The sequence below is a fragment of the Monodelphis domestica genome, chromosome X (genome assembly GCF_027887165.1).
Source record: "Monodelphis domestica isolate mMonDom1 chromosome X, mMonDom1.pri, whole genome shotgun sequence".
In the NCBI taxonomy this organism is placed as follows: Eukaryota; Metazoa; Chordata; class Mammalia; order Didelphimorphia; family Didelphidae; genus Monodelphis; species Monodelphis domestica.
In genome coordinates this window covers 28,194,796-28,207,209 of record NC_077235.1, presented here as the reverse complement: position 1 = coordinate 28,207,209, position 12,414 = coordinate 28,194,796, and the positions used below count along the sequence as shown (strand labels likewise).

The 12,414-nt window shown below is 36.4% G+C and overlaps 1 protein-coding gene across 6 annotated transcripts in view; it reads right to left on the bottom strand.

Moving 5' to 3' along the window:
* The window catches only part of BRWD3 (bromodomain and WD repeat domain containing 3), a 129,189-nt gene that overhangs the window by 31,964 nt on the left and 84,811 nt on the right, over nt 1–12,414 (bottom strand). For all 6 annotated transcript variants that reach the window (XR_008914623.1, XM_056809203.1, XM_056809204.1 and 3 more), the window contains exons 25-31: nt 11,053–11,160; nt 8,658–8,782; nt 7,293–7,375; nt 2,403–2,514; nt 1,492–1,553; nt 1,236–1,391; nt 368–488 (exon numbers count right to left, since the gene is read on the bottom strand). Coding sequence is in view for 5 of the 6 variants with exons in the window: in XM_056809203.1 (XP_056665181.1) it covers nt 368–488; nt 1,236–1,391; nt 1,492–1,553; nt 2,403–2,514; nt 7,293–7,375; nt 8,658–8,782; nt 11,053–11,160 (767 nt within the window). In the remaining variant the exon portion in view is untranslated. The remainder of the gene's footprint in view (nt 1–367; nt 489–1,235; nt 1,392–1,491; nt 1,554–2,402; nt 2,515–7,292; nt 7,376–8,657; nt 8,783–11,052; nt 11,161–12,414) is intronic.

Here is a 12,414-nt window from a genome sequence, read left to right as displayed (position 1 = left end):
GGAGGTAGGGCGGAATGGAGGGAGAGAGGGAAGGAGAGAGACACAGAGAGAGAGAGAGAGTGGGGAGGGAAAGGGAAGAAGATTGAGGAGTAGGGAAAGAAGGGAAGAAAAGAATGCCAAGAAACATGATTTTAGAAGCAACAGTTCTACTGGTTATTTTGAAAACATTTATCCATGTAGAATAACATACCATTTTAAAAAATTATGCAAATTGGGTCCACATTAATTGGATACAATTGTGATGGGTCATTTTAAATGATTTCTTATTTTGTACTACAACACAAACAATGCTATATCAAACTAGCTCAAAAGAAAAAAATGACCAACGTTTTGTATTTTCTACAAAAATTATAAGGACTCAACTGACCTATAAAACCGGTTTTCAAGTCTCCGTCTAATTGTGTTGAGGTCAGTTGGATAAGCAACTACAGTGCAATACAAGGGGTAGGCACTAAGGTCCACTGGAACTGCAAAAGGGCTAGCGAAATCTGCAAAGGACAAGATCAAACAAGATAATATAAAAAACAAAAGAACATTTCTTATTAACAAATGAGATCCATTCCTCATGAATACTTGTAATACATGGCTCAAAATGATGGTGACTATATCAGAGAATTAGTTGATATTGTTTTCAATTTTTAAGAGTTTACACTTAGAAGAAGAAGCACAATCTACCCATCCTGATATCCTGGCTCCACTGATGTAAATTTGAATACAACTTGGTGAAGCGACACATTTTGAATAAAAAAAGATCTAAAAAGAAACTATAACATTTGGTTTCAAAGTCATATTTCAAATAACCTAGTAGATGTTTGGTGGGCAAACTCCATGTTTCATTAATCATATACGTTGTGACGTTTAGCAAAGCACGCAAATAAAGAAATGACTTACCTAAAGTCTCTCCCAAAGAACCCACCTGAATCAGATGTAAAGTGTCAGGGGGCAGAGATCTGGAGAGGGTTATCTCTTTACTGCCAGCCACAATGACGTGGGGAGGACAAAGATACCCATGTACTTTTAGGTCTACCTTTACCATTGGTTCCCAAAGAACATCAGAGAAAGCACAGTACTTTTTACTTTGGCCAGCCATTTAAAAGCACTACTATGAAAACAAAAATCAGTTTCTTCCCTTATTAAGAGAATTATATAACTGACTATGGCACACTATGAAATTAGATTCTGTTCTAGAGGGTAGAAATAAGTTCCCACATCCCACATTTTTATGTTCATCATACCCAGGGTAAGAAGATGATCGATGCCTTGAATAATCCTTTCACACTCCTCATCCCTAGAATGAGCCCCCCATTCTCCTTCTTGGGGCCTGTAGAGCAGAGAAGTCAGTTCTTCCTGAGATACAGGGACACCAGCACCAACTTCATCTGGCAAGGCAGCTAGTAGAAAGAAGAATAAATCAGAAACAATTGATTTTTAATCCCTGAGGACTGTCATGTTACTTTCTGGAAAAGAATGAATTTTCGAAAGGATATTTACTTCCTTCTGGAATTGGTTCCATGTCCCAAGGGCTCATCTTTTCTCTCTCGTTATTGTCCCAACTATTAAAAAGTAATGAGACAGAAATCAGATTCAAATATTTTTAGAGACACAAGATACAAATATTTATATTATCTGAAAATTTAATATTTTCTAAGAGATCATTTTTAACTAGATAAAAGTAAATCCTTAAGAAAGAAATGTGGGCTACTAACAATGACTTTCAACTATGAAGTTCAGTCTATTGAACTTATAGCTTTGGTTCTTTCACTCCCCAATTTATATCTAATTCTGAGTCAAGAACTGGAAGAAATGACCACTTTGGGAAATATGTTTTTATCCTATTTAAATTTATTAAATTTATCTATTTAAAATGCTTTTCATTCGATGAATTAACAATTACCCTACTATCTTTAGTATGAACCCCAAAGTTAGGAATATCTTCTTTTCCAATCTATAAGTGTGAACTCCCAAAACAAACTTTGTAGGATCTCCTAAAAAGAAAACTATTAGAAAAACTAAGACTGGAACAAGTATAGTGTATTCATCAGAACTCCTCAAATAAAATGTTAGCTATAATATTCCTAGAGACACAGAGGGAGGGTGCAAGAAAAGGAGAGAAGGGGAGAGGGAGAGGGAGGGAGGAAGGAAGGAAAGAAAGAAAGAAGCCTTATTTAATACAGATAAAAAAAAGTTAAAGAAAAATAAAACAAATGGAGTCCAATTAATATTCCCTTGCTTCTCTCAATGGACCAATAGTGAAAAGATAGTTTTCTACATCTCAACTGATAGATGGATAAGTAATAATTTAAGAGTCTCCGATTAAAAACATGTTCAAAGAGGTTTATAAAGCTCATGTAGTATTGTGGCATTAAATTTGGATAAATTACCAGTGTAATCACTATACTTACTGAACACTATAACACTGGAAAGAACTATCAGGATACTCTGGCTGGAAAGGTTGTTGACTCTCCACAGTTCCGAACCACCAGGCATCATCTATTATACTGCGAAATCTGTCACCTAAAATTTTTGTTAAAGAGAATCTTTAAAAGGCACTCAAAACATATTACTAATATTACTTCTTGTTGAAACAACTAAAATCGATTTATGTAGAACTATAAGGATTCTGGTCAAAGACATTTTTGAGGTGACTGGATGATACCCCTTCCAATACTATAACATAAAAATAGCTACTTGTAATTTCTTTTTATGAAAGTATTTTTCCCAATTCTAAAATTTTTTAACATTCATTTAAAAAAAATTTGAGTTCCAAATTCTCTCCTTCCCTGCCTTCCCTCCCCCCTTTGCTAGGACTGGGAAAGCAAGCAGTTTGATATAGGTTATACATGAGCTATCATGAAAAACATATTTCCATATTGGTCATGTTCTAAAAGAAAACACAGATAAAAAAAACAAGAAAAATACCGTTAAAAAAAGTATGCTTTGATTTGCATTCAGATTCCATCAATTTTCTCTCTGGAGGCTGATAGCATTTTTCAGCATAACTTCTTTGGAATTGTCTTATTATCATTGTACTGCCGAGAGCAGCTAATCATTTGTAATATTGCTATTACTATGTAGACTGTTGGCCTGGTTCTACTCTCCCCTTTCCAAGAATTCACATAACTCTTTCCAGGTTTTTCCAACATTTCCTGCTCGTCATTTCTTAATGCACAATAGTATTCCATCACAAACATATACTACAATTTCATTCTCACACTGTCCAATGTCACTTCTGTTTTCATTGTGCCAACATCTAACAAATTGAACACCACCATTATTCTAGTTTTCTACTTTTAATGTGTTATGGGTCAGAAATTCAAGAAACTAAGCTGAATTAAGAATTATAAGTTAGATAAAAATTAATGACACTTTAGGTAAGCTGATTAGGAGAGCATGGTTTCTATACAGGTAGCAGTTTCTTCAAGGAAGCAAGTTTTAGAAGTTGAGGGCTCACTTCTAAAACTTGCTTCTTTGAAGAAATCCAAACAAGAACTTGAATATGACTGTTATTAGGATGGATGGCATTCCAGAAGAATTTACAAGAGGCTATGTATAAGAATCTCACTGGTAGGATAAGGTGGAATGTGCACCACCCGAGGAAATAAATGCCCATATGGATCAGATCAAGGACTCAAAGTATTCAAGTATAATCACTTAATATACCTAAGAAAAGTAAAACTTACTTTTCCCATTTTACTTGTTTTCCAAAAGCTCTTGTGCAAGCTAAAATAGTTACTTTCTGTTACTTTATTGGAGAATAAAGTTCTTTGCTTATTATGTTATTCAAACTTCAAATTGAGAAGACCAAAAATCTTCAAAAATCTTACATCTCCCAATGTAGTACCTTCCCACACGACAGAGATAAAATCTTCCCTCCCCTCTTAAAAAAATCATTGTTATCTAGTTTCAGGTTTGCATTCTCTCTGTCCTGCATCCCCAATGAGGAAAAACCCCAAACCTATCACAAAACTAGCATGTACAGTCAAGCAAAACAAAATCTCCCACTGGTCATGTACCAAAAGAAAAAATGACTCAATCTGAGTCTCTTTCTCTGGAGGTGGGTAACAAATTTTATCACAAGTCCTCTGGAATTATAGTTGATCACTATGTTAATACAAGTTCCTAAGTTTATGATACAAGTATTCAGATTTCTCTGAAACCAACCCCATCATCTTTTCTTACAGGAGCAAAAGTGAATCCATTACATTCCTATGCCATAACTTATTCAGCTCTTCTCCGAAATTGATGGGTACCCCCCGCCAGATACCAATTCTTTATCACCACAAAAGGAACTGCAATAAATGCTTTTTACTTACTGGTCTTTTCCCCCTGGCTTAAATTAGGGAAGTGGACCTAGTCCTGGAATCGTAGGATCAAAGCTCAAAGATTATTGGAGAGCTTTATGCAAAAAGAATGAAACTGCATTCCAGAAGGGTTGAACCCATACATACAATCTTCTCCATGCTATATAGGATCACACAATCCTAGAATTTGGATGGAACCTTAGAAGTTGAACTGATTGAACACTCTCATTGAAAACGTGAAGCAACTGAAACCTAGATAAGTCAAGTGACTTATGTAAGGTTACAAAGTAAGTTAGTAGTGGAGCTAGAATATGAACTCAACTCTAAATTCAAAATTAGTGCTCTTGAAAGTATACTACAGATACCTCCCTAATATCAAAACTGCTTTTTATTTCTGCTGGAGGACGGGGGAGTGGTGGGTGGGTTTGAGAGAAAGGGGTCTGGATTTGTACGGTCATCAGTATAAAAAGCTAACAGTAAAGAAATTCCTTCTACCAACTGCAGACCACAACCAATTTACAACTTTTATAGGATTAGAAGAGTTGACTAGGTAAATGACTGAAGGATTAATTGGTTTGACATGGTCATACAGCTAGTACATTAAATGGAAGAAGACCCAAATCCAAGTTGTACTGATTCTGTGACTGACTCTCCATCCACAGGAGAATAGTTTTCTTTGGTTTCCATTAAACTAAAGGACTCAGTTAATCTAAGACCAAGGTGATTCTTTGGTGGCATACATAACTCACTTAACCCTTAAGGTTAAAAGTAGTTTGGGAATTTAAATTAATTGCAATGAACAATCTTGGGCTTGGGGAAAAAGCAGAAAAAATACATTCCTTCTATGTTGGGGCAGGACGGGATAAGTATGGAATGCTCCTCATGTTGTCAAGATATGGTTTCTTTCTTGGTTGTTTCCACTTGATTTTACTTTACTAGAAAAAAGGCATCTTTCAAAAGATGGGGGAAAATATGTCCATGAAACACATCTAGTCTTGTTCAATCACTAAGAGTGGCATAGGTAAAAATTGCCATGTGACTGATTATACACAAATTATCACATACTTGGTGAAAATTATCTATCAGTCATTCTGTAGAATATTATTGTAAAGCTTTCCAGCTGAATGGAATTGGCACGTATTAAGAAATCACTGACAGCTTCAGGTATAAAATATTTGTCATTGAAATGGACATTAACACATGGAATTAACACATGCTTGTATGATATTTGTTAACAATAGTCTGTTGGTCATTATATATAAACCAGGATTCATGTGTATTTTTATATATATGAATGGATAGATATCCATTAAAAAGAATTATTTTAAGAAAAAACACAAAATGTTTGAGCTCAGGGGCATCAAGTGAGCATAAATTAGATAAGATTTTTTAAAAACCTCTGATTTGGTTTTATGCCAATTGTTCATGGAAAGGAAAGTGGTTCATGAGTCAGAATGATGAATAGGATAGCTCTCTGAATGGAAACGTATTCACAGTAAGTAGGTGGCCCTTTCTGTAAAGAATAAGAGCCCTAGATAGGGAGAGCCTGATTTAAGAATTGTATAAATGATCATGTAGGACAAAAAAGGGAAATATACTGAGTATATTTATCTCCCAGAGAGTGGAATTTCAAGTAAAAAAAAAGAGAAACTACAAGAAAAGAGCATGAAGTTGTGTGGGGAAGTATCCATCACTGTGGTAAAGTGCATCTGGTTTTGCATCATTGGCTCTGATTTGACCCAAGCCAAAAATTTTGCAGTAAGCAGATAGAACAGTTAGAAAACAAAAGTTCAAAATTCTTCTATGACCGACAAAATGCCAGGCATGGCAAGAATGGATTTAAAGACATAAATATGATTGATCAACTCTGATTATACAAAGACAAAGGTGCATCTATACCTGGAATAAACAGAGCAACTTTGGTTAAACCAAATCGAAAAAGGTACAAGAGAACTAGAAAAGAGCCAGAGAAATGTGACAGTGCCTGGCACATAGCAGGTGCTTAATAAATGTTTGTTGAGTGATTAGTTAATAAGATGATCTCAAGGACAGTAGAACCATTGTATAGTCTAAATTGATGCACCCTTTTGACAAAAGAAGGGGTTGGGTAAGATCAGGAGTTCTTAAGCTGGCATCAATGGGCCGTGTTCCATTAAACATTTTTCCAAGGGGCTATAAACTTGGATGGGAAAATTATTAAATCTTCTTATTTTCACTAATACCTAACTGAAATTCAGGATTTCCTTCAACCTTAGAAGGAATCAATAGGCTTCATAAGGCTTGCCAAAAGGGGTCCATGATACAAAAAAAAAGTTAAGGGAATCTTTGAATTAGATGAATTAGGAACCTGTTATTTAGGTTTTATAAATCACTAAATTTTAAGATTATTCATCCAGAAAATATTGGGATACATCAAATTCAAGATGATTAAAATACAGAGAATGTATACCATTTAATTCCCAGATGAAGGGCAATATTTTCAGATGTGAAAAAACCCCCAGGACCAAAAAAAGTCATCCTTTATACAATAGGTGGCATACCTAGGGGTTCTTGTTAATAAGTTGCAGAGGATAAAGATGAAGAGATCTAAAAAAGATTTATAGAAATTCAGGAATTCAGATCCATGGAAAATAGGGGAACCATCCTTAAGTTTTTGAAATTATGTCAGAGGAAAACCTATGAATTCATTCAACATTCCTTTGTTGCAACTGTCAGAATGAAAATACTGTGTTGGACGAATCTCACGTCAATTCTTCCATCTTCACGTGTACTAGTAATTTTATTGAACTACTCATTAACAAACTTAAAAAGCAATGGAGATAAGCTGCTGCAATTTTTTAGTTAATTAGCTTTTTGATCTCAGCATCATACCACACCTTTTCCCTACAATACAAATGTATTTCGATGATTTGTTAATCAATGACCATAACCCCCCAAATCATCCCATACCTAAAGTTTTCTACCCCTAAAAGGTGACAAAAATCTACTTACCAGTCTGCCAGTTCCTTTCTTTGGCTTCATTATAAAACTGATGGAGAACAAGGAAGTCAATGACATCTGGCATATCATGGTACCTTTGTGAGGGGAAAAAATGATATATTTCCAAAATACATACATGCTGGCTCCACTACCTCTGGCAACTCTACTGCAGAGAGATGGCAAAGGATTCACTATGACAACTTCAATCCCTATAAAATGCATATGTAATACTAACAAACTACAATTTTTCTAGTGCCTTAAAAGCTTCAAAGAAATCTTTCCCTGACAATCTTACAAAGTAGGCAGTGGCAGAATTACATCTCCCCACAGTGCAAAAAAAGGGCAGAGAGGCCAGGGAAGATGAACCATGTGGCTGCTCCCAGGCAGAGATGCAAGCAAAGGTATTTTGCCTCCAAGGCCAGCGTTCTTCTGCCATAACTAATATGCTCCCACTCATTCAAGGTTTCTACATAAGGTTATTAGTATTAAGAAACAAAGGGGGCAGCTGGGTAGCTAATTGCATTGAGAGCCAGGCCTACAGAAGGGAGGTCCTAGGTTCAAATCTGACCTCAGACACTTTCCAGCTGTGTGACCCTGGGCAAGTCACTTGACCCCCATTGCCTAACCCTTACCACTCTTCTGCCTTGGAGCCAATACACAGTATTGACTCCAAGACAGAAGGTGAGGGTTTTTAATTAAAAAAAAAAAAGAAAGAAAGAAACAAAGATAGGGGGCAGCTGGGTAGTTCAGTGGATAAAGAGCCAGGCTTAGAGATGGGAGGTCCTAGGTTCAAATCTGGTCTCCAGCTGTGTGACCTTGGGCAAGTCACTTCACCCCCATTGCCTAGCCCTTACCACTCTTCTACCTTGGAACCAATACACGGTATTGACTCCAAGATGGAAGATAAGGGTTTAAAAAAAAAAGAAACAAAGATATAAAAGCAGAAAATAAATTTTTTTTCTTGTGAGTGAAGTCATGACGTATCACCCAGTACATATATGCAAAATCATTTATCGCAGGAACCCCTGAAATGATTTCACTTTGCACTCCAAGTACAGAAAGGGCTGTTTAATGGAAATTATGCCTAACCCATTAAACTTATGCAAAAGTTAAAAAACTTTCTGTCAGTGTGCTTGACAAGATTGCCTCTAAAACTAAATTCATGGTGCCAGATAAAAGTTTAGCAAAAGAAAAAAACATAATTTAAGGTTCTAATTAATCTGCCAAAAACTTAAATATGGCCATCAAAATAAAAGCCACTAATATTCACATCATGATTGAGGATAGGAACCACTATATGCTGTACAATAGAAAATAATTAATAAAAACATGTTGGTGAATTAAAAGAAGATTCGGTGACCAGAAGGTGCTACTTACTTAATGGAAAAAGACTCTCCAGTCATTTTGCCTGATATGGGATCCAGAAATGCGAGCTTCAAGCAGCAAAGCGTAGGTGGTCCAATTTCATACTTGATTCCCACAGTCTTCACAAATTCTTGTTCCTATTCAGAAGATATCAAAGAACATTATTTTTGACATAATTGTTTAACAGATATATCTTAAAAGAGAGCCTGTAAATTGTCCATTTTCTAGCATTATAGGGCTAGAAGGAAACTTGAGGGAGTGTCACATCCATGTGACTTTTCCAAAGGACTCAACATAGTTTTTGTCCTATTTGGAAATTTGCAGAAGAAAGATCAAATCCGCAGCCTACTATACTACCCCATGTGTCCTTTAACTTTAACTCACCTTCCAAATTCCTACTACTAAAATGAAATACATTTTCTTTTATCTAGTTTTCATGCGAAAAGTTAGTTAATTTCAATTTGCCCTTCATTACTAATATATCAGTGATAAACAAAACGCCTTCTCAGTCTCTCTTGCTGGATCTTTTATATCATACCTGCTAATCATGAGTGTCTCTCCAGACTTTCTTCTCCCTTCATGCTATCTTACTTAATGGCGTCATGGACTCAATGACCGTCTCTACATAGAAGATTCTCAAATCTATTTACCACTCCGGACCTGCAGCCTCACGTCTCCCCACTACCTATCAGCAGCTGCAATTGGATATCATGTCCCATATACACCACCTTCAACTCATCACATTGAAAACTGGATTCATTATTTCCCCCCAAACCCTTCCCACCCCTTCCTTACTTCCCTATTACTGCAGAGGGCACATCTTCTGAACCCAGCCCTGGCTCCCAACTTAGGTGTTGGCCTTGACTCCTCATTGGCTCTCACTTTCCACATCTAATCTGTCAAATACTTCAGATACTGTGAATGCTTGGGAAAATACACAATACCACACAAACATCATGGATTGTTACTGTAAAGGACCACAAGGTTTCTTCAAGTGATATGAGCTCAAACTTCTCTCAGTCTATTTTCCTCAACTGTAAGACAATAATAATAATACTACCAACGTCAGAGCTGTGGTGAGCATCAAAAGAGCTCATTTTGGAAAAGCACAAGGTAAACCTTCATGCTCTATAAAGGCGAGTTTCCATCATCATCAACACCACCACCATTGTCATCTTTCCCTAAAACTATCTTCTCACTTTTGAACTTCCTTTTTAGAATTGAGGCCACCACTAAGCCAGGCAGCTGCTCCTCAATTATGATAAAAGAAAAAAAAGACAGGAAAAAAAGGGAAAAACTAAATTAAAAAATGGAAATATGATACACTACTTGCAATTAAGCTCTAAGTGCCATATGTCACTCTCCAGACCACTCCACAGCATGTTTGTATTTTTTAAGCCTTTACCTTCTGCCTTAAAATCAATATAAAGTATGGGTTCCAAAGTAAAAAAGCAGTAAAGGCGAGGCAATTGGGGTTGTGACTTGGCCTGGTTTACCCAACTAAGAGGCACGAGTCATACTGACTCTACTATCAGACCATTCCTCCACCTCCTCTCTACCATTATCATGGACTTTGAACCCATTCCCTTGGTTCTAATAAGGCTGGCAGGACTCAGCTGTCCCAGATCTTTGAAGACAGGAATTATTCTTGCCTGCTTTACATATGTAGCCTGACACATAGCAAAATAAGCTCTATAAATGTGAGCACTAGTCAGGAAATTCAATGACTATTGATTAAGTACCACTAGAGAGCTTCTAATCTTTGGAGGGGCTAGAACATGTACACAGAGTGAGGAAACGCCTGGCACTCTAGCCATTTACATAGTGTTAATTAATATGATTGTAACAACCTTGTGAGAAAGGTGCCATTATTTTTCTCCATTTTATAGCGGAGGAAATTGAGGATGAGAAAGAGTGGCTTGCTTAGGGTCAGAGACAGGATTTAATCTCAGGCCTTCCTGACTCCACTCTATCCACTATGTTTTGAACCTGAACTATACTAGGACTTCCTAGGGGTGGAAGTGCATAGGAAAAGTATTTTAGGGATGGTCCAAATGTATGGAAGGAGATAGAATGTTATGACCAAATAGTTTACCAGCTTCCTGGAAATACTGAGTACATGAACTCGAGGAATACAGACTTCAGCAGCCAAAAGTAGGGTAGAGTCTAATTGCTAAAGGGTTCGGATTCCTGAGCACAAGTCGTAGAATGAGTCCTGTGTTTTGTAATTATACTTAAGCTTGCTGGGTGAGACAAGTTTGAAATAGGGAGACCATTGCAACATTCCAAGTACGGGTTAAGAACAACAAAAACCAGCCCCACCAAACTGCCTTTCAAGGCAATAAATTGTTTAATTCATTTGCAAGGGTACTTTGAAGTTGGAGGTTCATGAACTTGGCAAGCTTACCCTGAGGTCCATTTTGTTCCATGGTTGTTTCTGTAAATTAATACTGTATATTTTTGCTTTTCTTACAGCCCGTACATAAGCTTCATGGCCTTGCCTAAAATATATAAGCTAAGGGAGAAAAGAGAGGTAATTAAATTAAATGTCACGTTGAAACTCTATATACCCAAACCCCCTTACAAATATCATCCTGTTTTTGTCTCCGACAAAAAAAAAATGCATCAGCACTGATCCATGGGAGGAAAATGAAAGCGAATGACTTCAAGGGTTTAATGCCTATGTAATAGCAATCATTCATACACATAAAGAGAGAGACCACATAGTGACAGGCCAATGCTTTCACAACCCTTTTAGAATTGAATTTTCATTAAAAGAGATCTTCCCATACAACTCTCTGCAACACGATCTGCAATGGGTAATATAAGCTTTGCTCCAAACACACAATCAGCAAAAAACGATGAATATTTACTACATTCCTAATAAAAAAGGTAATGAGTTTTTACTCACATATAGGACAACTAGAGAGAGTTCAGTGAAGGATATCAATTGCCCAGTATGGAAAATCAGTATACTATAGAACTACAAGAGTTGTGTAGAGAATATGGATTTTTAAGGACAATTTAGGTGTTGCTTTTATTTTTGAATGTGAGGACCAATACAGTTTGGAACTACATTACGGTCAAAATTAAAAATAAACTAGAAGAACGGAATTTAAAGGAAGTAGGCGTATGGGTCAGCAGTTACCCAATTTTGAGGGTATTACTACCATGATCATACAAGTTCTTATGGAATTTACTCCCCTTTGAAATATCTTTAAAATCAATCCCTAAGAGACTGGAAAAGATGTTCTCTCTAGGTGGGATATATTCTGTGCATTTTGGGTCAGGTCCAGCTTCTTTTCCAAAGCTGACTTTCTTGAATGTGATTTCCACTCGAATCTAGCAAAATGGCATAGGCCCAAAATTTCTATTGGTGATGTGACCAACTCCTCTAGATATGTTTGGGACATCCATTTGTTGTTCCCTTATAATTGCTCTTAGGGTACAATGGCTTAGCTGAGGTTAACATTAAAGCTTCTTTGCCCAATTGTTGAGTTTGTACCTGCAACTGATATATCTTTAGCTGCCATTCTTATTTTCAGGGAACCATGTTTTCTGGTTAAAGTGGTTTCTCAGGTTTCTTTTGGTTTCTTTGGGAATATTAATCAGTGAAATTTGTCAAAGAAATGGTGATGAAGCTAGTCTTGATCGTTATCTCTCATTTTTCAGAATCATTCAATAATAATTAAACACTTAGAAGATAATAGGTATAGCATTGATAAAGCAGCTTGTTCAAATGAAATGGTGAGCAGTGCTTTTTTTAATC